Below are 27,495 nucleotides of genomic sequence, written 5' to 3'. Positions count from 1 at the left end.
GATACCTTTTTTTTTTTTTTTTTGACTAATTGCTCTGGCTAGGACATCTAATACTATGTTGAATAACAGTGGCAAGAGTGGACATCCTTGTCTTGTTCTTCATCTTAGAGGGATAGCTTTCAGTTTTTCACCATTGACTGTGATGTTAGCTGTGGCTTTGTCATACATGGCCTTTAGTATGTTGAGGTATGTTCATTCTATACTTATTTTATTGAGACTTTTTATCATAAATGGATATTGAATCTTGTCAAATGCTTTCTCTGCATCTATTGAAATGATATGATTTTTATCCTTCATTTTGTTAATATGGTATATCATGTTGATTGATTTGTGGATGTCAAACCATCCTTGCATACAGGGAATAAAACTCACCTGATCATGGTGTATGTGCCTTTTAATGTATTGCTGTATTTGATTTGCTAATATTTTATTGATGATTTTTTTAAAATTTTATTTATTTAATTTTATTTATTTTTGGCTGCATTGGGTCTTTGTCACCGCACGCGGGCTTTCTCTAGTTGTGGTGAGCAGGGGCTACTCTTTGTTGTGGTGCACGGGCTTATTGCTGTGGCTTCTCTTGTTGCAGAGCACGGGCTCTAGGCGCACGGGCTCTAGGCGCACGGGCTTCTGTAGTTGTGGCATGCGGGCTCAGTAGTGGTGGCGCACGGGCTTAGTTGCTCCACGGCATGTGGGATCTTCCTGGACCAGAGCTCGAACCCGTGTCCCCTGCATTGGCAGGCGGATTCTTAACCACTGCGCCACCACGGAAGCCCAACGATTTTTTAAATCTATATTTATCAGAGATATTGGCCTGTAATTTTCTTTTTGTGTGTTGCCCTTATCTGGTTTTGGTGTCAGGGTTATGTTGGCCTTGTAAAATAAATTAGGAAGCATTCCCTCCACTTCATTTTTTTGGAAGAGTTTGAAGAGGATAGATATTAAATCTTCTTTGAGTATTTGGTAGAATTCACCTGTGAAGCTGTCTGGTCCTGGACTTTTGTGTTTTGGGAGGTTTTTGATTACTGTTTCAATCTCTTTACTAGTGATCAGTCTATTCAGATTTTTTATTTCTTATGATTCAGACTTGGAAGGTTGTATGTTTCTAGGAATTTATCCATTTATTCTAGGTTGTACAACTTATTGGCATATAGATGTTCATAGTATTCTCTTATAATCCTTTGCATTTCTTTGATATCTGTTATAATTTCTCTTTGGTTTCTGGTTTTATTTATCTGAGCCTTCTCTCTTTTTTTCTTAGTTAGTCTAGTTAAAGTTTTGTCAATTGTGTTTATCTTTTCAAAGAACCAGCTCTTAGATTCACTGATCTTTTCTATTGTCTTTTTAGTCTCTATTTCATTTATTTTTCCCTCTGATTTTTATTATTTGTTTTTCTTTCTACTGACTTTAAGCTTTGTTCATTCTTCTCTTTCTAGTTCCTTTAGATTTAAGGTTAGATTGTTTATTTGAGATTTTTCTTGTTTCTTGTGTAGAACTGTATGCTATAAACTTCCCTCTTAGTACCACTTTTGCTGCATCCCATAGGTTTTGGTATGTCATATTTTCATTTTTATTTGTCTTCAGGTGTTTTTTGATTTTTCATTTTTCTTTGTCTATCCAATAGTGGTTTAGTAGCATGTTATTTAGTCTCTACGTATTAGTGATTTTTCAGCTTTTTTCTTGTTGATTTCTAGTTTCATACCATTGTGGTTGGAAAAGATGCTTGATATTTCAGTCTTCTTAAGTTAATTGAGACTTGTTTTGTGTCCCAGTATATGGTCTATCATTGAGAATGCTCTATGTGTGCTTGAGAAGAATGTGTATTCTACTCATTTGGATGGAATGTTCTATATATATATCTATTAAATCTATATGATATAATGTTTCATTTAAGGCAGCTGTTTCCTTGTTGACTTTTGGTCTGAATGATCTATCCATTGATGTAAATGAGGTGTTAAAGTCCCCTACTATTATTGTTTTGCTGTCAACTTCTCCTTTAGGTCTGTTAATAATTGCTTTGTATATTTTGGTGCTGCTATATTAGGTGCATATATATTAATAAATGTTAGGTCTTCTTGATGAATGATAACATCTGTCTTTGTCCCTTTCTACTGTTTTGGCTTGAAGTCTACTTTGTTGATGTGAGTATGGCTACACCCACTTTATTTTGGCTGCCATTTGCTTGAGATATCATCTTCCATCCCATCACTTTGATCCTATGTTTGTCTTTAGAGCTGAGATGAGTCTCCTGGAGGCAGCATATGGTTGGGTCTTCTTTAAATCCAGCTACTCTGTGTTTTTTGATTGGTGGATTCAATCCATTTACACTTAGGGTGATTATTAATAAATGAGGACTTAGTACTGTCTTTTATCTTTTGTTTTCTGGTCACTCTGTATCTCCATTTTTTTTCCTTCTATTTCTGTCTGCTATTTTAGTTTGGTGGTTTTCCATGATATTTTTCCGAGTTTCCTCTTGTTTTATATTTCATGTCTCTGCTCTAATTTACGTTTTGTGGTTACCATGAGGTTTTTATAAAAGGTCTCAGATAAAATAGTCCTTTTTCCGCTGATAGAATCGTATCTCCATTTGCCTATATGGGTTTCATACTTTTCCTTTTCCCCTTTTATGTTTTTGTTATCTCAAGTTATCACTTTTTTATGTTGTAAGTGTATTACCCAATTCAAGTAGCTATTGTTATTTTTCTTCTTTCCCTTTAACATTTATGCTGTAGTTAAATGTTTAACAACCTATTCTGATACAGAGTTGCAGTCTTCTGATTCTGTCTGTCTATCACCTTACTAAAGTTTTGTGTATTTTTGCCTTTTCATTTTAAGTAGAAGATCTCCTTTCAAGATTTCTTGTAAAGTGGGTCTAGTGGTGATGAACTCCCTCAGTTTTTGTTTCTCTGGTAAGGCCTTTATTTCTCCTTCATAGCTTTGCCAGATAGAGTATTCTTGGCTGACAATTTCTAAATTTTCAATATATTGAGTTTGTCATTCCACTCTCTCCTGGCCTGTTGAGTTTCTACTGAGAAATCTGCTTATAGCCTAATGCAGGTTACTTTGTAGGCTGCTGACTTTTTTCCTTGGCTGCCTTTAAAATTCTTTCTTTATCACTGACTTTTGACAGCTTTAACATAATGTATCTTGGAGGAAGTCTTTTCATGTTGAGGTCATTAGGCCTTCTTTTAGCTTTGTGAATATATGTATCCAGTTTCTTCTCCAGGTTTGGAAAGTTTTCGGCTATTACTTCTTTAAATAAACTTTCTGCTCCCTTATCCCTCTCTTCTCCTTCTGGAATAAATATTATCTTTGTGTTGCCTTTCCGAATTCAGTCAGATAGTTCTCCTAGAAATTTTTCATTTTTAAAATACTTAGTTTTCTTTTCTCTTCTACCTGAATCATTTCTAGATTTCTGTCTTTGAGCCTGCTCTATTTTCAATGCTTTCTAACGCATTCTTCATATCATTTGACTTCTTCTGTTTCAGAATTTCTGTTTGGTTCTTTTTTAGCTTCAATATCCTTGGTAAAGTATTTACTCTCTTCATTAATTTTATTCCTGAGCTCATTGAACTGCTTTTCTGAGTTTTCTCGTAGCTCATTGAGTTTCTCCATGACAGCTATGTTGAATTCTTTATCAGTTAGAACACAATATTCTGTGACTTTAAGTTTGGTTTCTGGAAAATTGTCATTTTATTTTTGTGATATCATGTTACCATGGTTTCTCATGATACTTGATGAGTTGTTCTTCTGCTGGCACATTGAAGTAGTGAACACCTTTCTTTTTCCCAGTAGGTGGCGCTATATCACAGTTTCCCCCACACACACACCCTTCCGGAGCTGCCTCTGGCTATATTTGAGAATGGGCACTTCCTACCCACCACTGCCTCTGCTGGAGGTGTTGCAGGTGCCCTTGTTGTTGCTGTTTGTGCCTCCAGGGTAGCATGTGCCTTGCTGCTGCTGATGTTGCCACCTGGGGCACTAGGATGGCAGGTGCCTCTGTGACATCTGGGGTGGCCTGGGTACTGGGCACTGCCACTATGGTGGAGGGTGGTGGAGGGTAGGCTGGGAGCCAGGGTTGGGGCACCTCTGCCATGTCTGGGGTTTGTCACACTTGTGAGCTGCAAGTGAGGGGCAAGGGGCTGGAGTTGTGGGTGCTACTGCGTCTGGAGGGATGGACCCTGCTACCACTGCTGCCTGGTTCCCTGTGGCCATGGGTGCTGCTTTGGCAGGGAGGCTGGAGTCACATGCACCACCTTTCCTGCTGCTGCTGGGTTCTTTGGGTCTTCGGGCTCAGCCACCACAGCCAGGGGATGGGATCACAGGCACCACCTCCCCTGTTCCCCCATTTCCGCCTCCTCTGTGTGTTCCAGCACCCATCCCCCTTCAGATATACAGACGTGTGGATCCCTCTGGTGTCCTGGTGTTTTAGACAGAGGAAACTTTGTTGAGTTATGTATGTTTTACTAGTTGTAGATTGAAGGGGAGAGACAAGGGAGCATCTCATTCCATTATGATGCTGACGTCACCCCCTGAAATTTCCTAAATTTATGAATGGAAATCATGGTCAGGTATATGCAATGCCAGGCTGCATGATTGTGCATTAAAAAAAATTGTAAATGTTGTGTGACTTCAGGTAAAGAGCCAAGGAACTGCGAAGGCACATAACATAGAATTGTAAGTTGAGCTTTGTACTAGGACAGTGCTTTTCAGTGTGGTCTCCAGGTCAGCATTATAAGAAACTTATTAGAAATTCAAATATCCCAGATATACTAAATAAGAAACTCTGGGCATGGGATCTCCATATCTGTGTTTTAACAAGTCCTCTATGTAATTCTGGTGCTTGTTAAAGATGAGAACCTCTGGATTGAGGATGGTTAACTCGAATCAAGTGAGAGATTCGATTTTACAAAATCTTGGGATTCGATTTTCTCATTTAAGATTAAGAAATACTCTCTACTTAATCTAGGGGGAAGAGCACCCTTTTGTCTTATTCTGCTTAGAACAAAGTACAGAATATGCCCCAGCTAGTTTCACGTGGTTTGTTGGTTATACCATTTGCCTAAGGAGATCTTATCATTTGCTTAAGAAGAATGGGAGCATGTCTGAGTGTTTATATATATTGCACATTCCCTAGGCGGCAATATGCAAGATGGATAAGCATACAGGCTCTCTGGAAAGACAGCTGCTTTAAATCAAATCACCAGCTTCACCTTTTACTGTGTGCCCTTCATCAAGTTTTCAACTTCTCAGTGCCTCAGTTTCCTCATCTGTAAATTAAGATCATACTGTAATCCTCCCCACCTCATAGAGGTAGAATGGGATGACATTCAAGACTGAGATAACACTGGTTAGATGCTTACAGCAGGGCCTGGCACTGGTTAGTGCCTAATAAATGTTAACAAGTTCTGGGTGGAGTGCAGGCTGTGCTCTGTTCTAAGGTCCAGAGCCAAAACAAACATCATCTCTGCACTGAAGGAGTTTGTTATCTCAGTAGGAAGAACCAGACATGTAAATTTATAATCCCCAAAGGTATTAGAGACTCTATAATAGCACCTGGGAAAAATAAGGACACAATGATGGGACAAGGGGTCTTGAAAGAACAGTTCAAGTGGTGTGAGCAGATCCATTACCATGACTGATGTAAGGTCAACAGAATGCTCTTCATATAATTGTAGTGAAAACACCAATAACTAATGTCTGTTTACACTTAACTATTTATCAGGCCCTGTTAATTATCTCAATTAGTCTTTTCAGAAACTTTCGAGGCAAGTACTTAATGAAGCAAAGTAACTTACTCAGGGAAACTTAACTATAAAGTGGGAGTTCTGGCTCAGAGATCTATATTCCTTAGGATTTGCTTATTCTTTAAATGAAACTCATGTAAATATTGATAGTTTTAATCTCTTTCAACAATTTAATTCTTTATGTTTTGCAAGTTTTAAATAAGAGTAAACAAATCTAAAGAAATGTAATGACTTGCCCTAGGGGAAAATGCCCCATGTATTTTTAATAGAGAGGACTGCAATTTAAGACCCTAACTTTTCTTCCCTTTCATATCTGCTTCATTGAATTAACCAAACTGCCATCTTCTCACTCATTAAAAAAAAAAAACAGAAGATGATACAGAAAAGAAGCCTGCTGTTTTGAACAAAGAGCTTTATAAAGTGAGAAATACTTCAAAACTGATACAGAACTGGTACAGAGGGGCACCTAACATTGCGTGGCAGTACTCAGTCACCCAATCCAAGCAAGCCGGAGAGCTCCCCTCCTCTGTCATCAGCCACCCAATCCAAGCAAGCCGGAGAGCTCCCCTCCTCTGTCAGTATTCTTTGTCCCATTTCTGACAACTTCAACTGTCAGTTACTTAAAACTTCTCCCTGTTAATTCCACCTGAGTTTGAAGAGCTTATCAATCTCATCCAAAGAATCTCAATTTATTGAGAAAAGGACAAAGAATCAATTATTCATCACTGTATAATAAATACTTTATTTTACAAATAATTTCAACTAAATAATTCTATTTGTACAGGAAATGCACTTTAAGAAGATGAAATAAAAAGAAAAACAAAAAAAGTATCTTCAGCAAGCAAAAAAAAAAAGGCTTTATTTAGCTAATGTGTTTTTAGAGGGAACAAATCTTTCACCAGCCTTTCATAAAAGCCTGTAGTGGAGAGCATACAAGGCAAAAGAATCAGTCAAGATTTATAGCTCTTAACGATGTACTGAAATTTATTAGGAAGTAGATGCCACCTTTAAAAGTGAAGACTAATGCCAATTGGCTTCCCTGTTGTGCCTTCAAATGAGAAATATGTAAACACTTGGTATATTTTCCCTTGGTTTTGAGACTGACATACAATACATAGGTCAGTAAAGTCAACACATCTAAATTGTTAAAAGATTTTTTTCTGTGTCTTCTGGGAATGGTAAAACAGGATACAGTCTTTTATTCTCATTTCCCTTCATGAAATGTACTCTCTTCTTTTTGGAACACATGATAGTTTCTATGCGTACAGATAGGTCCTAACAATGCTTGTCTGACATTTAAGCATTTCACCTTCTATGCAGTACAGCCTGTTCGTCCTTTTAAACTTGACTGCTGGGCCAAATGCAGAGGAACCACTGTGTGGCTTTTTGCTTATCTTCTGTACCCAAGCCTACAAAGTTAGTGCTTGAGTGTGTCAGGTATCACCTAGGGGCTTAAGAACGAGGTTTTTTACAGTTAACCCAATCCCATGGCCTGTACTACGCTGCCTTTGATTTGAAGGCAGTTTAGTTAACTACCAAGACTGCCTACTACATTAATCGGAATCAAGTTCACCTGAGATGTGGGCACACAGTAATTCCTAGTTTTCTGCATAATGGCTTTAGGCATACTCCATTACATGCTGGAGTAAATTTGCCAGTGGGAAACAGCAATGTTTTTCTTCTTGTGTATGCTGCTTCTGCAGAGCTGGTTTTTTATTTTTAACTTTCTATTTGGAAGTAATTTCAACCTTTCAAAAAAGGTTGCAAGAATAAGTATAGTTCAAGAGGGGTGGGATGGGGAGGGTGGGATGGGGAGGGTGGGAGGGAGATGCAAGAGGGAGGAGATATGGGGATATATGTATATGTAAAGCTGATTCACTTTGTTATAAAGCAGAAACTAACACACCATTGTAAAGCAATTATACTCCAATAAAGATGTTAAAAAAAAAGAAAAAGTATAGTTCAAGTAACATCCTGATACTTGTTACAAAGATTCACTTCTTATTGTCATTTTACCTCATTTGATTAATCATTGGCTCAAGTTCTCTCTCACCCTCTTTCTGCATGTGCGTACACATAAATTTTGAACCATTTCAGGATGAGTTATATATATATCATGGTCCTTTACTCCTTAATACTTCTGTGGATATTTCTTAAGAATAGGGATATTCTCTTACATAACCACAGTTCAGTTAACAACTTCAGTAAATTTAAGACCGATAGAATGCCTTTATCACACTTACCATCTTATAATCCACTCTAGGGTATGGTATTGCATCTAGTTGTCATGTCTTTGTACTCTTTTAAAATCCAGAACATTTCTGTAATCTTGCTTTGTTTTTTCTTTAATTTTCATTTTATATTGGAGCATAGTTGATTCACAATGTTGTATTAGTTTCAGGTGTACAGCAAAGTAATTCAGTTATACATATACATGTATCTATTCTTTTTCAAATTCTTTTCCCCTGTGGGTTATTACAGAATATTGAGCCATGTTCCCTGTGCTATACAGTAGATCCTTGTTGGTTATCTGTTTTAAATATATCAGTGTGTACATGTCAATCCCAAACTCCCATCAATCCCTCTCCCTCACCCTTACCCCCTGGTAACCATAAGTTCCTTCTCTGAGTCCGTGAGTCTGTTTCTGCTTTGTAAATAAGTTCATTTGTATCATTTTTTTTTTTAGATTCCACATATAATGATATCATATAATATTTGTCTTTCTCTAAGTTACTTCACTTAGTATGATAATCTCCAGGTCCATCCATTTTGCTGCAAATGGCCTTATTTCATTCTTTTTATTATTTATTTATTTATTTGGCCACACCACACGGCATGCGGGATCTTAGTTCCCCAACCAGGGATCGAACCTGTGCCCCCTGCATTGGAAGCATGGAGTCTTAACCACTGGACCTCCAGGGAAGACCCTCATTCTTTTTAATGGCTGAGTAATATTCTATTGTATATATCTACACATCTTCTTTACCCATTCATCTGTTGATGGACATTTAGGTTGCTTCTATGTTTTGGCTATTGTAAACAGCACTGCAATGAACATTGAGGTGCATGTATCCTTTCAAACCATGTTTTTCTCCAGATATATGCCCAGGAGTGGGATTGCTGGATCACATGGTAGCTCTGTTTTTATTTTTTAACGGAATCTCCATACTGTTCTGCATAGTGGCTGTACCAATTTACATTCCCACCAACAGTGTAGGAGGGTTCCCTTTTCTCCACACTCTCTTCAGCATTTATTGTTTGTAGATTTTTTGATCATGGCCATTTTGACTGATGTGAGGTGATATATCTCGTAGTTTTGATTGGCAGTCTTTGTGGTCTTTTAAAATCCAGAACATTTCCATAACCTTGCTTTGTTTTTTTATACTGTTGACATTTTTGAAGACTACAATCTCCCATCTTTTATTTTTTAAAGAATGTTCCTCATTTGGCATTTATCTAATATTAACTTATGCTTATATTCTCTAAGTCTCTTTGCTCAGAATGCTACATAGATGATATTACGACCTTCTCAAAGTATCTTATCTGAAGGCATATGATGCCTATATACTCCTCATTGGTGATGTTAATTTTGATCACCCAGTCAATGTATTGTCTAGTTTCTCCGCTGTATAATTATCATTTTTCCCTTGGAACTGTGGTGAGACCCTTTAAGACTATGCAAATAATGTGCTCTTCATCAAAATTTCTCCCCCAGTATATTCTCCATTGATCATTCTTGTCTGATCCAGTCTTTACTGTGATGATTACATAATACTGATTTTCCATATCTTGCATTCCCTCCTCATTTACTAGTTGGCATTTAACATTTTAATGTAATCTAAAGTACTCCCTGCTCCCGTATTTATTTATTTATCTATTTATTATTGATATGAACCATGATTTCCAATTTTTTGGAATTGCTTATAATTCATTAGTGTACTTAATTATTTTGTGTTCAAGTTGTTCTTGATTTGATCAGTGGAATACCTTCAAGCTTCTCCCTAGTCTTTGTAACATATTCCATTATTTACTTATTTTTAGCACTTCCTTACTTCTGGCCTAACAAGATGTTCTAGGCTCATCTTGTGTATTTCCTATGCCAGCTATGGACTCAGCCATTTCTTCAAGGAGCCCTGATTCCTTTTATTGCAAAATGGTATTAGAGACCAAGATCTAGTGTGTGTGTGTGTATATATATATACTTTTTCATTGTCTTTTCCATTATGGTTTATTACAGAATAGAGGGCTATTTTTAACAGACTCATAAGATGGAAGATATCCTGAGATTTTACTTAATTGAGCTGTGATATCACTAAGTCATTTCAACTCGATTATTCCTAATGTTCAGGAAAGACATAAAGCTTAGATTTAAAAATATTGAAACAGGGACTTCCCTGGTGGTCCAGTGGCTAAGACTCTGCACTCCCAATGCAGGGGGCCTGGGTTTGATCCCTGGTCAGGGAACTAGATCCCACATGCCGCAACTAAGAGTTCAAGTGCCGCAACTAAAGATCCCACATGCTGCAACTGAAGATCCTGCATGCCACAACTAAGACCTGCTGCAGCCAAATAAATAAATACATAAATAAATAAATATTTTTTAAATATTGAAACAAATAAATGTATAGCTAATTTAGAATGCTTTTCTCTTTTTGATTATTTTGCTTAAAACTTTGTAAAGCAATATAAGAGGAAGAATTCAGCTCTCGCACCCTAGACTTATTTTATTGTTATGGTATAAGCACTACCACGAAGCTTGGTTTTCAAGTAGTATTGTGAAATTATTGATTTGGTTTATGGTAATACCCATTAATGGCAGCACACAGAAACATAACCACATTTAGAAGTAAAGTCATCCTCATCACCCGCATCATATCCTTGCATGGGTCATAGGAGTGGCATATCAGCAAGGCAGGACTCCTGGAGCCCATCCTATAGTGTTGCAAATGCACAGAGGGTGAACAGGGTTCTTTCAGCATTATTTCACCAACTCCTGAGGTCCAAATACACACTGCCTTTTTTTCTGGCCAAATTTCTTAATTTGGTTCTCAAAAATGTCTGCTTCAGTAGTTGATTTTCTTCTCTGGAGAGACATTTCAGTAGTTTCCTCAGGGAAATTGGCTTCTTTTCAATTTGAGTGTTTTTTTAAGGAAAATTATAAGTAAAGGGGCTTTCAACCTGCTTTACAGGTTGTTTTAAACTGAGTTGAATGCTGTACCAGTGAAAAATAGATCTACGTTTTGTTAAGAAATTTAACCAAAGATGCAAATAATATCGTAAGCCATTACATAAAGTTTCCACTTTCAATCAAACAGGCCAATGTTAATATTGAATTAACTATGTTAATACTTCTGATCACATACGTCTTCTGTGTGTGATCTGCCACCAGGGGAAATCACATTTATCTGAATTTCAAGGAGGAGAGAACTTCTCAGGGGAATCTCTTTTAATAGCATCGTTACGTACTCAGAAAACATTTCAAACTAGACACTTGGATAGATATTTGAATTGGGCTTTTCCCAATAGTGGTGCTTTTTCAATAAGATAGCAGAGTACCTAATGGAACATAATGAAAAAGATCAACAATAAAATCAACCATTTCAGAAAAAGAAAAAAACCACCTGACAATGTACTCTTTGCTTACAGTTACCGCTTCACAGAACAAGCACTGTAGAGTGTAGGTAAGCGTACATACTTTCAGTCTCAGAACAAAGAATAAAAATCTAAAAAGGTAAAAATGAAAATGTGTGCTATTCCGCTGCAATGTGGCTGAGAGTTATAAAGGCCCTAAGAACGATATTGAGTTTGTGGTGGCAAAATCACATCACGAAAGATTTACCTTCACTCTGCAAACTCAATATAGGGCAATAACAGTCTATTACGAGCAGAGCAATACAACATCAAAGGAATGTTTAAAAGAACCAGACAGAACCTTTAAATCAACACAATTGGGTTATCTTCCCCCAAAGGAAGCACCATGGGAGAGCTCATAGCACGGTTTTTCAAGAGGTATTACTAATTTACCATAAGTTATATTTAATACACTTTTAAAATGTGGTTTGTAATCTTTCTCCACTTTTTAGAACACAGAGCAATAAATTAAAAGAGAAACAGTCCCCAAAGAGCAAGAGGCTGGGAGAAAAAATGACAATAATTTTATTCTTTGGGGTTTAACATTTCAAATAATTTTTGAAAAGGCTGTATTGGATCTTTTCCTTCTCAATTTCAATAAGATTCTTTAAATATGAATCTAGAGGAATAATAGTAAATAAAAATAATAGTAAGTTTTTACTATTTATATTTATAAAATTGATTCCAAATTCCATTAAAAATAGCAATATTCATCATAACATATTTGAAAAACAGTAAGACATCCTCTTTAACATCTCCAGTAAAGAAGTAAGCAATTTTATTCTGCCTTCTTATAACTGAAATGAACGTTTGACAGGCTGAGTTTCTTATCCAGGTCATGTCAAAAATGGTAATAGAATTTACTGTGGAGTAGTACTATTCATTGCTGGCAGTTCTCAGGCATTTTCTCAGCATTTTACTATTTCCACATGCATTTCTATTTTTAATTTATATAATAGTGTGTTTCATTTAATAAAGTATTGATATAAGATATTATCTTTCTACGTATAAAGAGATGTTACTTTTCTACATGTCGAGCACGGGTTTTGTTGTTATAAACTTTAAATCCATGCATTTGTGTTTCCCATGAGGATAAAGGGAATAATTGAGTATCATCAAAACTTATCATCACCTATTAATGTCTGATATTTGCACACATAAAGTCATAAATTTCTATATGATGCTAATAGAACTGCTTCTCCAATTCTTTCAAAAGTTTTTTGCCTTTTGTTTAGCATTTTTGTTTTGGCTTAAGTTATCCTGATTCATACCAGAGATATATATGCAAAAGGCTTTAAATTCTAGATAATTTGTATCTGTAATGGCTTTTCAGTACATGAATTTTTTAGTACTGAAAACACACCCACAGCAGGTGCACGCAACTGCTTGTAACACATGGCATATGGGAAAGTACTAGGGTTTGTCCCTTTTGATACAGCACGGTTTTATTGGCATCATACTGTAAGATTTTGTAATAAATCAGATAGTATATGGATTTATACTTATATGTCTGGTGTTGGAAAATATTTAATTCATGTTTATAATGTTTTTAATTTTATAACCAGCTTCCTAAATTTCTTTTCAATTGACCTTTATGTCAAAACCATTTCATTTGAAATTGCCCATTACCAGATAATCTTTTCAGCTATCTGAGTTGTATTGCTCTTCTTCTTTTTTGAAGCATTTTCTTTTTTAAAAGTCCATCCAACTTCTTCATACTAATATTGTGAATTTAAAGGCAGAACTCTGAACCATATTTGTTACACTTGTGCCCGGGCAGTAGAAATTAATTTCATAGGTTATTACATACCCTTGGTGAGGTTTCTGGAGTTCCATTATTTGAAATAATTGTTGTGAGTGTGATAGAATTTTCATATTTCATATTGATGTGATTAGGATATGTGTTCCCAACATGTGTTGGCAGGTTTAGCTTGTTAGCTTGTTTATAATCATCAGACCTGGTCCACTGAAATAATAACTAGGAATTCACATTTTTCCCCCATCCATTCAACCAATTCTCTCACTAAGATCCAATGTCCAACAAGAAGCTTCACGTCATACGCAGTTCCAATGTCATAAAAACAACCACACTGATGTTTGTTCACTGCCTGATGTCAGCACAGTGGTTAAAAGAATATATACTCTGGAGTCAAACCTGACTTTGAAATTCTGCTCAACTACTTAATAGTCACGTGATTGTGTCTCAATTTCTCTTCTATAAACAGAGATGACAGTAATATTTATAGGTTGCTATAAGGATAAAATCCGATTTTGCTTATAAAATGCCTAGCACTATGGCATATAGTATGTCTTCATGAGATGTTAGCTATTCTTATTGAAAAAATATGTTCAGAAATGCTCTGACACCTTCCAATTAGCGTCATGAGTATTATAAAGTTTACCCAACTATGGAACCTACTGGCTGTGATAAAACAAAATAAGAATGTTGACTCTTGTGCAGAGATTATGGGACCAACACCTGCTGCCTAACAGTAGTGGGACTCATACCAAGTATCAATGAATGAGTAACCACCCTAAACAGCTATCACAGTCATAAGGCAGTTGGTGCTATAGTCTAGATCTGTTTAAGAATTGAACCAAGTCACCTGCTGACTATAACAGCCATTCAGAGGAGTGATATAAAATTTAATGTTAGTGATTATCTCTTATGATATAACATCATGTGTATATTGCTTTCCAAGACTTGCTTAAAGAACATTTTAGAAATGATACTCGGGGTTGTTTCAGTAATAGAAGTGACACACCATCCATTTTTACTAAATCATGGCCTGTAAAAAAAAAAAACAACTGCAATTCAATGGCATCTAGCTCATCAATATTTTTAATTAAGGTAGAGAGGAGAATATGACTATTGTCAGAAACAGACAATTCATAGCAGTTGGCTTAACAGAAATTTTCTAAAAATAGATCATACTCTTTTAACAGTGAGGCTTGACATTAAAAATTACAATAAATGTATTATTAAGGTTTTATTAATTTTCTTTCAACATTTGTTGTTAATTGACCAAATTTATGCTTGTGTTTTATTTGGGAATATTGCTTCTGCTGGACTGGTATGCCCCTTTTTGCCCTTAACCACTTCCTATAAAGTGGCAAAAGTAGACCATCCTTTCACTATTTCCTGGTTGACTGCCATAACTATCTTAGAAAACACTCTTCTTCTGTCCCTAAGACAATTCTATGAGTGGCACAGAAATAGTTGAAGTTAACACTACCTTGGTAGGTACATTCATAGTTCATTAAATATATATTCATTTCTTTTATTTGTGATTACATGTATTTATTTGGCCTTACTCTGAGTCTGCTATTTTCCTTCAAATTCCCTGTAGGCAGAATTTATATTTTCCACCTTTTTTCTCCTATTTCCTCCATACTTGGTACAGTGCTCTTCAAAAGCACTTAAATATGGCATATAGTATGTACTCAAGAACATAACAAAGGATAGGTTTGTCTAGGATCCATTAAAAGATCAAGATGTCTTTAATGGCCTGAGTGGTTCAAATTCTCACACTTTATTATTATTTTTAAAAATTTTAATAGGGATCAAAACCTTTAACTAAAGAATTGATACTACTCTGGTATATTTTCCCATATTGCCCAGCAAATATGAATAAGTAAATCAATAAATTAATGCATGAAGACAGATAAAAGAGTTCCAGGGTCTTTCTACAAATCACAGCCAATTAATGCAAACTAAGAATTTCTAGTTATTAAGACCAATGGTCTTTGTGGCCTTCTCAAATACAAAACAAAATGTAAGTATTATATTACTTTATATCTCAATGGAAATTTATAAGCAGGGTGAAGTTCCCATTTATCCCCAATCTAGAGACGATGCTGATGATAAAAACAAGTCCAAGGACCTAAAACAAGTGAAATGTGGCCAATGACTTCAAAGAACCAATTCTAGGTTTACTATGCTTGTATCTGAGAGATATCTGGGACCCTGGATGTGTTAGAGGACGACCTCAGTCTGGGAATCAATCCCACCTAAACCCCCAATATTCCTCAAGATTAGACTAATCTCTTAAAATTTTGGGTGAGGTGCCAGGATTTTTCAAATTAGGTGCTGACTAACTAATGAATACCCAACTACCCTTACTGCTTCCACAGCCTAAGGTGCCAGCCACACAGCTGCATATGATGGTATATGATAGATTATTCTACTTACCATCCATGTTCTATCCACTCTCTTCTCCTGTTACCCTTCCTAACAAAATTCTAGGAATCCTTCAAGATCTGGATAAAATATAATTTCTTTTCTCAATTATTTCAGGAGTCATTTCCAAACCTTACCATTCACATGCCCCTCACCTCCCTCCCTTCAGACGTTTGCTTATTCAACAAATATTATTTGAGTATCTATTATGCTCCATGGACTCTTCTTTATACTTGGTCTGAGCCAAACAGATAAAACTCCTGCCCTTGTAATGCCTAATTTCTTTTTTTTTTCAGCATCCGAAATCTTTTTGATTATGTTCTGCTGAAGCAAACACTGTAATGCTTAATTTCTAATGGAAGAATAATTAACTATTCTTTCTATTTTCTCACATTACATTATTATTGCATTTGTCACATTTATTGTAGATAGTTGTTTATATGTCTTTCTTACTGGATAGCAAGGACCAGATAACAATTATCTTTTCAATTTTTATCACCAGCACCCAGCACATTGCCTTGCACCATGACATAAGGGAAGAGGCAAAACATACTTTACGGTTTGGAGGCTCCCTATTAAATTTGAATTTGCTCAATATTTATAATTTGGTTACCAATTGCTGCTTAAAAAACTAACCTAAAAAGTTAGTTGCTTAAAACAATGCTTACAATTTTATAGGTCAGAAATTTGGAAAGGGCTCTGTGGGGTGGTTCATCTCTGATCCACGTGGCTTCAGCTAAAGCTATGGTGGCTGAGGCTGGATTATCCTCTTTCGGGATGCCTTCTTCATTCACATTTTCGGTAACTTGCAGCAACTAGTTCTCCTCTCTCTCTTTCTCTCTCCCTCCCTCTCTCTTCACATAAGTTCTTATCCTTCAGGGCCTCTCCATGAGATACGGGCTTCCACAGCATGGTGGTCTCAAGATAGTCACACTTCCTACATGGCAGATGGTTTCTAAGAGGCAGAAAGCAGAACTGCCAGGCCAGTTAAGGGCTACACCAGGAACTGGCCCTGCATCATTTTCTAATGGTCAAAACAGTCATGAAGACTGTCCAGATTTAAGGGGATAGAGAAATAGACACCACTTCTTGATGGTGGAGTGGCAGGTAGTACAGAGGGCAGTGGAATGACCATATTTTTGTGGTCATTGTAGAAAAATACTTTCTACCATTATTTTTGATAGATGTCTAATATGTCTAATCAGCCATAACGTGTTTAGGGGACATATCGGCATTGAAGTCAGATTTAAATTGTTACTGAGCAAAAATAACCTACTCCTATCTCAAAGATTTTATGTTCATATACTAAATGGGTGGTGATGAAAAACATTGAGCAAGCAAGAATTCTAAAAACTTCTAATATCAATATTTTAAAAACCATATCTCAAAGTTATTAAAGGGGATTTACTAAGTTTTTCAAATTAAAAACATTTGATATCTCAATTGGGTTTCTTCTAAAACTTACACAATTTTGAGTTATTTCTTAGACATGTATTTCTCATTAACGTTTAATGCAACTGTACAGTTTTTAGTTAAGATTATCCTTGATCCTTGGGCTAATTTGAGAAGGTTCCCCAAGTCAATCCCAACAGGAATAAGAAGGCCAAGCACGTGTCACCTCATTTTATAGACCCCTTTCGTAGTGTAGTATATTATGTGCCCTGATATTTTTTTCCAGCTACTTATAGTCCTTTGGGGAATTCAACTATTTATTATGGAAATAAGAAAACTGGCCACATAGTAGAAGGCTAAATAATTGTATTTGGGGGGCAAATTATGGGTATGAATATTCAATTATGGTTTTGTGAATGTGTATCTGTGGTATTTTAGTTTAAATCATCAACTTTGCATGATGATTGTACAGCAAGTTTTTCATTGCTCTTTTTACCCTATTCATGTTATATTGTCTATAAAATAACACTTTACATTAAAATCAATCTCTATGTGGTTTTAGTTATTCAAGGTGGTATTTATAATTTTGTTGTAATATGAATTAGTATGAGTTTACTTAAATGGTCAACAGCATTAATACAATGCAAGGCATTGCCATAATTCAGGTATAGAAACTCTGGAAGACAGCACTAAGGCTACTTTTTAGGCATTTTTTTTACTTCTTGACCTATGCCCTGTTATTACTATCCTTTTTTTTTGTTATATATGATGGTATGATCACACAGTTTGGGGGAAATAATTAGTTAATAAGCAATGTTTGAAAATAAAGAATGTCCACACATGGCAGGAAATATTTTATACATTACAGTAGACTGGATTTTAAATATCTCTATTCATTGGGTATATTAGCAGGGTATACCTCTGCTAACGTAATTAATAACTATTATTCCAGAAAGTCAACATTTCCTCTACTACAAACAATTTTCATTATTCTCTCCCTGGTTGGTGAAAATAAATAAAATCATCAGTCTTCAATTCTCAGAGACTGATAAATATTAGTTACACTGGTAAATGTCTGTAGAATCTGCATTTCTAATTATCTTCTTTCTGTTTTCCCTTTCTTGTCACTTCTCCACATCACTCTAGGCCCCTTGCAAATGAAAGTCTAAAGAGCTCTACAATGATTTATGAAGAAACTCAAAGATACACAATTTATAGGAAGAAAATTTCTGAGGTAATGCTTAATATGCATAATTTTAAAAGATGAACATATATTATTCAATGAAAATGAAGTTCATGATTGAAACCAGAATTCCTTGGATGGGGTTGTAGAGGGCATCTGACCCAGAAGTTGCAAATCGATGGCCCTGGGGCCATATATGGGCTATAGATGCGTTTTATTTGATTTGCACAGGCTTTAGTTGTTTTAGTTTTTGTTTTAATTAGGTGTTAACAATTTAAAATTGGAGTTTTACTTTAGAATATGAGTTTTCACTTCGGTTGAACAATGGAAGCTCTGATAACAGTGGGCCAACGTTTTCACCAGGGACTCTCCTTAGGTGGCTTGTGCATTCATTTTCTGGCCACGGTCTCCACATGGGCTGCTTCATTTCCATTACTGCTGGCCCCTGTGGGCATCTGTTGTAGTATCTGTTGCTAGTTTAATGCTAGCAAGTTCTTCAGCCTCTTCACTTTGCTCACTCTGGCTTCTTGTTCTGGCATGCCCCTCACTCCAATTCCATCTGTCAGAATCCTTACACCTCAAAAAGCATTGCCTCCCCATGGCTTTCTTCAGTTCCTCATTATCACTTCATAGGAATCTCTCCTGCTCTTCTTCTTCCTTTGCCTCTTGTTAGTTGCACACAATCTGCCTTGAGTTATATTGATTGTATTTTCATTTTGCTTCCCAATAATTGTGAACACTTGAAAGGCAGGGGCTATCTTTGCATCCGACAGAGCGACTTCCAGTACATGCCTTGCACCTAGTATATTCCCTCAATAGATATATAGTAACGTAGATACAGGTATATGGTAATTTAATTTATGGTTTTTATCTGTTAGATCATTGAAATTAGTATTTAGGAAGCATTTAGGGGATTTAAATTCCCTATCCAAGTGGTCAAGGAAATAAAAATGGGAGGATCAAAGAGCAAAATTCCCTAAATGGATAACTGAGAGTGGATTATAACAATTATTCATCTCAGTAGTTATACAATGAGTTGTTAAATCACAGCTTAAACCTCTTTGGACATTACCACTGGGACAGAGTTCGCCTCAATCCTACCTCCTACCTACATATTATCTGTTAGCAATTTAGCATCATTTCCCCCCTGCTGTGTTCTCCTTTGTATGGAGATAGCAGGACGCTTAACAACTACATTCCCAGCCATGTTCTGAGTTAGAGTCTGCTAGGAGATGCATTTGTATCAGATCTACAGGGTGAAGAGAAGTTGGTGCCATGTTTTCCTTCCTCTGGCAGCAGCAGGAAGGCGTGTGGACTTCTGAGATATGAGATTTTGCAGTAGCCTCTGAGCCATTTTTCTAAGAATTATCTGTTTCCTGATAGAAGTCTCTAGAGCAGTTTCTGCTTTCCTAGCTATTTTCTTGATGGGACTCTTGCTGACACACTTTGATAAGGAAATAGACAGCAAGGTACCATTTAGTAAATTTATTTCTGACTTTGACATGGTCAAATATTTAAAATCAGAGTTTTACCAACTAGAAAATGGTGTAAATGAATATCTCCAGAATAGAAGGAGTATATCTTCCCCATAAAAGGAAAAATAAATTGGCATTTTTCCCCCTCAGAGAAAGGCAAAGATATCACAGGTTTTCTTTGGATCACTTATAAGAAGAGTATATATTTTTTATACAAGACTATTTGCAAGAGAAGTAATGTTTTGAAAAAACAACCGAGGCTATGTTTAACTGACAAAAATACTCATGATAAAAATATTTTAAAGGTACAATGGAAAAGAATAAATATTAAATATTTCACCCTTCACCTAAATGCAGTGGTTGGCAGAATGTTCTGTATATCATGGATATTTACTGATTTACATATGAAGAGAAAAGGAAAAGTGCCTTGCTTCTTTTCGGTGAAATCTGGTGTGTGTGAACAATATTACTCATGTGAAATAATTTGAAAGATGTTTATTATTTGGCTTTTGGAAGCATAATCAATGTACTGAGCACTCTTGACAAATCTAGAATTGGCATTGGTTCCGACTCAGTAGATAAGGAAAATAGCATATTACGATTTACTTTTGCTTTAGGTTAGCTAGAATTTCAGTAAAATTGCTACCACAAACTTATTTTAATTAGCCTGAAACACGATAAGTAAATTTGCCATGGCTGAGTCAGAGCCATGTAGTGTGGAAGGCTAGTCTATTGAGGTTTGCTATTGTGAGTTAGAGGATTAGTAATACTCCCGTGAGCCCACCCCTCAAAATCACCCCCAGTCTACAAGACAGAGCTGTCTTGATTGGAATTCAAAGAAATTTTTCTTTGAAAAGATGGTTAGTTACAGCTGATTGCATGCTCTGCTATGTTTCTAATTGTGCTGGGTTCTTGATGCCTGCTAGATTTCTTGCATCAGACACTTAGACTCTCTTCTCACAAGTGAAAGGATGCAGGTTGATGTTTTGTAGGTTAAAGGTTTTCTGTGAGATGTTGCTTTGTCCTGGTGAACATGATCTGCCAGCCATTTCACCTTGCTTTTTACACAACAGTTTTTTCAAGGTAAACTAAAAAAGTTGAGAAAACAGTCCCTTATATAGGATAGTAAAGATGAGGGTTGTATTATTACTGATAATATGTAATAAATATATTTGGATTTTTGGTGAAAGTCATTGGTAATTTGAGGTACTTTATGTATATTTGTGACAATTGGGCTCATTTTTAGAACAAATTGGCACTAGACATAAAGTCTCTTTCTTCTTTATCTCTATGACAACATGTTAGAAAACAAGCACATAGAACTAAAAGCAGCAGAACAAAATCTTGAATTACCTCAATGCAACTAATAAGAAATCTGGAAAATGCAATTAACTAAAAAACCTCATAAAACTTAAATGATTGCAACTAGTTTTTTCAATTTTCAGAGAACCACAAAGTATTATTTCATAATAGGATTTTACATTAAGAGAAATATGCAGGCTGTCTCTAGCGATCATTCTTGATTCACTGTCTTGTAGCTTTTGCACCTATGCAGCTGTGATTATTTAAAAATCCAGAGAACGGAAGTCCTAAAATTCTGATTCTAATTTGTTAAAAAAACCCTCTTCTTACCAAAACAAGAATATTTATTGATATATATTTTAATATATGAAAAGTATGTATAATCCAATTTACAGACATGTATATACTAATACAAATATTTTGTCAAAATGAAAGAAGAAACTTTGTTTTTGACAATCTAATATTTTAAAGACATAGAAAATAGTATTTATTAGTGGCAAATCCCAAACAATATAAAAGTGTATAAAACACAATCCTTTCTTTTAACCCCTTACTAGGACTATAAATAATGTCAATAATTTGACATATATTCTCCCAGTTTCCTCCCATATATTTGCAAGCATACATGTAATATATGTAGATTTCTAAAAATCCTGAATGGAATAATACTAATCACACAATCTAAAACCTGATGTTTTTTTTGCTCAACAATATATTGTGGACATCTTTCTATGTAAATATATAGGGACTATAAATAATTTTATAAATAAAATAATCAAGGAATAATATAGTTATGGAGAGTAATTACATGAAAAGATATTTTATATTTCAAAACCTTGATTAGCTTTAGATTATTTCAATTTATTGGTAAATTAAATGCTTTATTAGTAAATTATTGAAAAAGTTTCCTTGAAAGTGTATCTATGATAATGCAAGTTGTTTTAAAACTTTTAAAAGTTTAAAACATTTCTTATTTTTGCTTACTTTAAAAGATGTATCAGTTCAGTACTTAAATTATTTATAGAGATATTCTGCACTTCAACAAATGTGTTTAATGTAATCTCTAATTCTATTTAATTATAATTTTATGATTATCTATAAAAAAATCTTTCATAAGTTCGAATAACCTGAAAGTCATAAATCAAAAGTCCATTCGTCTTCATGCCTTAATGAAAAACAGGGATTGCACTATTAGTTATATGTAGGAGAAAAGGAAACAAGATTATAGGAATAAACTCACTAGGAGAGTGGCATAAGAATAGGAGTAACATTTTAAGAAATGTAGGACCATCTGGATGTTTGGTAATTATATGGTTTATGACTTTTTTATTTTCTGACTTAGTGTTTTTATGTGAAATAAGGTAGAAGTAAGGGCACACCACCTTTAAGATTATTATGGCATATGGATTATGTTAGAATAGAAGCACTCCTATATTTTTGAGATGCCTAACTAAATATTTAATTTCTCAGGTGAGAGAAGCAGTGAGGAATCACCAGTGTGACCCAGGATCACATTGCTAAGTTCAATGATCAGTGCTTACTCCTGATTTTGCTTGACCTTTCAGCATGACTAGAAAGAGCTGTTTTCTTTTAATTTATACATTACTCACTTAAAAAATTAAAAAAAATTTTTTTCCAGCTTTATTAAGATGCAGTGGACATATAACATTGGGTAAATTTAAGGTGTACAACATGTTGATTTGATACACTTATATATTGCAAAATGATTATCACCATAACATTAGCTAACACCTGCATCACGTCACATAGTTACCATTTCTTTTTTGTGGTGAGAATGTTTAAGATCTACTCTCTTAGCAACTTTCAAGTATATAATTCAGTATTATTAACTATGATCACTGTGCTGTACATTAGATCCTCAGAACTTATTCATCGTATAACTGGAAGCTTGTACTCCTTGGTCAGTATCGCCAGTCGCTCCCACCCTCTCGCCCCTGGCTGGTAACCACCAGGCTAGTTTCTTGAAACAGGTCTTTTCTATTAAGAGATTTGCAAATACGAAAAACAATGCTACTCTTCTCTCTATTTTTATCTGTTTTAGAAAATATAACTCGTTTTATTAAACTATTTATGTTAGCATATCAGAGTTTATTGTTACTTTAAATGATTGAAAAAATAAATATTTTAAATATTTCTGTTTTAATTTCTAATATTATAAATATGGATAGATATAACCCACACAAACAAAAGCTCTTTGGGATCATCAATACTTTTTAAGAATATAAAGAGGTCCTGAGAACAAAAACATTGACAAATGCTGGACTAAATTAGAGGAGAAAATAGATTAAAATAAGATAATAGGATAAAACAATAATTTTAGCATTAAACCTGATGGAAAACCCAAGAATAATAAAGATGAGAACACTTTCATTTCAAAGGCAAAATTTCTAAGATGCCAGTCATATTTGTAATTACATATTTTGATTTAATATGTAAATTAAACTGTTAAAAAAGTAAACTTCAAAAAAAATGTAAATTAAATATTGAAAACTGATCAAAATAGTATACTTTCCTTTAAATCGTGCTCCACTCCACCCATGTTTAAAAAAACTTCCTGAGGCAGTCGTAGAAAATCTACACTTAGGTCCTTAAACTTAATTGTAATTAAATCTTGAAAAAATAAACACACACAAAAAAATCAAAGCATAATAACTCAGAAAAATAAAAACCAAGCCAAAAAATAAAAAGATCAGAAATGGATGCATTCTTTATAAAGATCTTATGATGAAAATAAATCCCCAAGTATAAGTCAAGTTAACTATGTCTCTCAGTGAAAACAAATGAAGAGAAATCAGACAAATGGTTAGTTTCATTAGGCAGAACAAAACACCAGATCTTAGAGAAGCTGAATTAATGCATTGCAAATTAATACCATATATAGTAAATTCTATTATGTATAAGACCCTGGGCTATGAACTTCTAGGAAGCCTTAGATGACTTGTAAAGAACATTGTGGTCAAGACGTTTGTAGTTTAAAATAAAAAACAAATCCAGGGCTTCCCTGGTGGCGCAGTGGTTGAGAATCTGCCTGCCAATTCAGGGGACACGGGTTCGAGCCCTGGTCTGGGAGAATCCCACATGCCGTGGAGCAACTAAACCCGTGAGCCACAACTACTGAGCCTGCGTGTCTGGAGCTTGTGCTCCGCAACAAGAGAGGCCACGATAGTGAGAGGCCCCCACACCGCGATGAACAGTGGCCCCCGCTCGCCGCAACTAGAGAAAGCCCTCACACAGAAACGAAGACCCAACACAGCCAAAAATAAATAAATAAACAAATAAATAATAAAAATAAAGGAATTCCTTTAAAAAAAAAAAACAAAAAACAAATCCAAAGTCATTTAGATGATAAAGTGAAGCATAATTTTTTGAAAAAATGATAAAATATGTAATAGGCTATAAAATAATGAAGAAAGTGTTTTAATTCTTCAGAAATTTTAAATTACATTAATAACTATATATATTTCAAACTTAGACGGACATAACCCTTGGCAACAACATTCATTCACATAACTCGATTCGAATCTACTCATTCATTCATTTATTTAGTCAATTAGTCATTTAGTTATACAAAAAATATCTATTAACTGTCTACAGTGTGCCAGGTACCTTGTAGATGCTAAGAATAAAGAAGAGAGCAGAACAGACTTCATTGGCCCTCATGGAACTAAAGGTAAAGAGAAGATAAGAGTCAAATAACATGGTTAAATGTATATTTTCCAAACTCACTGAGCTCTGAGTGAGCAGCAGAGACACTGTGGAGTACAGGACAGAAGGTTGCGATCTAGCTGGGTTTCTGAGAAGCCTTCCCTAAGAATGTGCTGTTTGAGCAGACCTTTGAGGGTGTGTGGAAGAATGGGTAATGGAGAAGGTCATGATGATGAAGAAGACGAGAAACTGAGAGGCCTAGGTATTGAATTTACCTGATGTGTTGGAAGGAATTAGAGTGGGGAAGACCACTGTCCAATATCAAAGTTCAGTGAATGAGGAGTGCTCGGCAGATGGGCCAGCTAAGTGGCGTGAGTCTGAAAGCTGCTTTTTTGGTTTGTTTGTTTGCTTTGATAAGTTCATGGTTTTATTTTGTTCTTAAAAAGGAAGTAGAGGAGGAATGGTCCACAAGTTTTATCAGAGGAGTAAGGGATACCAGTCCTAATTCTGAGGCATGAGGGGTGTGAAAGATTAAGAAGCTACAGCTAGCATTGTGGTGGCCATGAGAATGTGCCTTGCAGACCTCCAGCCACAGGGAGATGAACTAACCAAGGGCCCCAGCAGCTGGTTCTGGCGCCAGGACCGTGCTGCCCACAGACTGCCCCAAGCACTGACCAAGTGCGGCAGGGTTGATGCTAAGGCAAGAGGCAGCTCTAGGGAGACACAGGACTGCTCGAGGGCCCCCGGCTGGCCTTGCAGCCCCGTCCTTAGACTGCAGGACGGTCCAGTCTGCTTCCCTCTCTGTCTCCTTCGTGCCCTGTCACACCTGCACCACAGTCTCGGCTCTCCCAGCCTGTTCTGGCTCCTTCTCCATTTTCTCCCAGCCGGGCATTACCCTTGAGAAAATCTTTGTGCCTTTAATCCCATTTTAGAGCTGCTTTTCAGAAGACAGATTAACACAAGAATAGACTCCTGGAGGAAATGCTTCAGTTCAAGTAAAGAACCACAGAAACTGCACAGAGGTTAAGGCTAAAGGGGTTTGCTGATTATGGCTTAACAGTTCTCAATGGCAGAGAGGGAAGGGTTGAGGAAAACATACTTTCCAAAAATTGCACCCTTTGAATCATTTTTGAAAGGTCATTTGCTTACATATTGACAATCTTTAAGCTCTAAAGAAAAGAAGTTATTAAAAAAGATATCGTGAAACATGCATAAAAGGTATAAAAAATGTGTGGCTTTTTATAGTCTTCATTGCTGACAAGCAGGGAAGGTCCTTCCATTCTCCACCAGGCAGCACTCCTAAATTAATTCTTCAGGTATAGCAAGATAAATCCCACCCCCGACGCCCACCCACGCTGTTGTTTGGGGGTTTGCTATCAAATCTCAAATCCATTAACGTGTGGGCTCAGGACCAGGACCAGGATGAGGCAACCCTGGAGGGCAAGGCTTAGAGGGGCAGGTCGCACAGTGCCAGCCCTGAGCTTGCAGGGGCCTAGAGTGAGTGCCTCCTCGTTTGCCTCAAGTCCTGGCCCTGTGCAGGCTGTCCAAGGACTCAGAACTTTCAGCCCAAAGAATTAAGCCAATCCAAAGCTTTCACTCGTCTCTTCAGGCCCCAGAAGATGGGCACTCAGGGTCTTTCACTGATGGGTAGAGTGAGGCAAACAGTGCTCAGAGCTATTTGTTTGCTCTTCTCTTTGGCCGTCAATAATTGCATATAAATAAATTTCAGTGAATTGCAAAAAGAAGGCTCAGGGGTATTTTTCCCAGCAGAGTAGCGAACTTGGAAATAATTCCTTATGTAGGAGCCTCAGTGCTTTTTTGTTTCCCTGATAACTAGGAAAGCCACCTTCCTGTCTCATACCACCTGCTTTCCTGAGCTGTTAACTTCTGCTCCTGCTTTCAGTTCTCCAGTGCAAGAGGTTTGGAAAGAACTGTTCAGTTTTTAAGGATTGGTCTGTTGAATAACATAAATATAAGCAGTGTGTAATGATCTGGAATCATTTGGAAAATTCCAGTGTCAGTATCTGATAGAAGAGACAGCTGAGAGGTCACGTTGAAGAGTAAGGAGACAGTTAACAAAGGTAGTGAGAACAATGAGGAAAATCCAACTAGGTATGACTAATTTTTAACAAGATTAAAACTTCCAATTCACCTTCCATTGGTAGGGATTGATATCTTCAAGTTGTCTGCATTTGGAATTGATAGCAACAGTTGTGGTAAATCAGAAATAGAATAGTTCAGCTACATTTGATTGGCTCTTCAGTAGAGCCAGCTTTGGCATCTCAGGGCTTATAAGAACCTTCCTAGGTGTGTACATTTCACAGATCAGTAAACAATTTTAAATTAAAAAAAAAAGAAGTGAGAGAGAATACTGACATGGGTTTGTCAATGACTTTCTGTTAAGTAAGGACATTAAAAAAATCAGCCACCATTTACCACCATAATCATTTAACTCCCCAAGAAAAGATTGGCAAAACCCTAGAGGAAAGTTGGGTCTTCCCTCAGGAGAGGAAGCTCGGCATTTTAGAAATCTTAATCTCTCTCCTTTTCCCTTACTATTATTTTCTCTTTTCAATGTAGACCGGTTAACTCTTTGCCACAGACTGGCCCTATTCCACAAACAAATATTTGAGAACCACAGACTTGCCAACCCACTTTATACAAAGCAAGAACTTAAGATATTCTGGAAAGATGTAAGTCTCTTTCACTCCTTAAAATCTTTACAATGGGTATTTTTTTAAATGTAATACTATTCTGATTGAGGAGATTTTTTTTTTTTTAAAATGCATTCCAAATACCGCCTGCTTTAATACATATTAATTCATTTTACTTTTATAATCTCACAGTAGAAGACTAAAACTTTTTTAAGCTTTTATTGCCAGAGGCCTAATAATTTATATTCCTATGTTCCTTGAATAACTA

The 27,495-nt window shown here is 36.0% G+C and overlaps 1 protein-coding gene across 1 annotated transcript in view; it reads left to right on the top strand.

Annotated features, from left to right (window-relative positions):
• LOC309628593 (uncharacterized protein) overlaps positions 1-27,495 on the top strand; it is a 211,883-nt gene that overhangs the window by 125,301 nt on the left and 59,087 nt on the right. Inside the window, exon 4 of the mRNA XM_082391820.1 lies at positions 18,094-18,181. Within this exon, the coding sequence (XP_082247946.1) occupies positions 18,094-18,181 (88 nt within the window). The remainder of the gene's footprint in view (positions 1-18,093; positions 18,182-27,495) is intronic.

Source organism: Balaenoptera borealis (genome assembly GCF_965194805.1).
Source record: "Balaenoptera borealis genome assembly, chromosome: 4".
Classification (NCBI taxonomy): domain Eukaryota; kingdom Metazoa; phylum Chordata; class Mammalia; order Artiodactyla; family Balaenopteridae; genus Balaenoptera; species Balaenoptera borealis.
The sequence above is the reverse complement of the archived record's forward strand: the minus strand, read 5'-3'. Positions and strand labels throughout refer to the sequence as shown.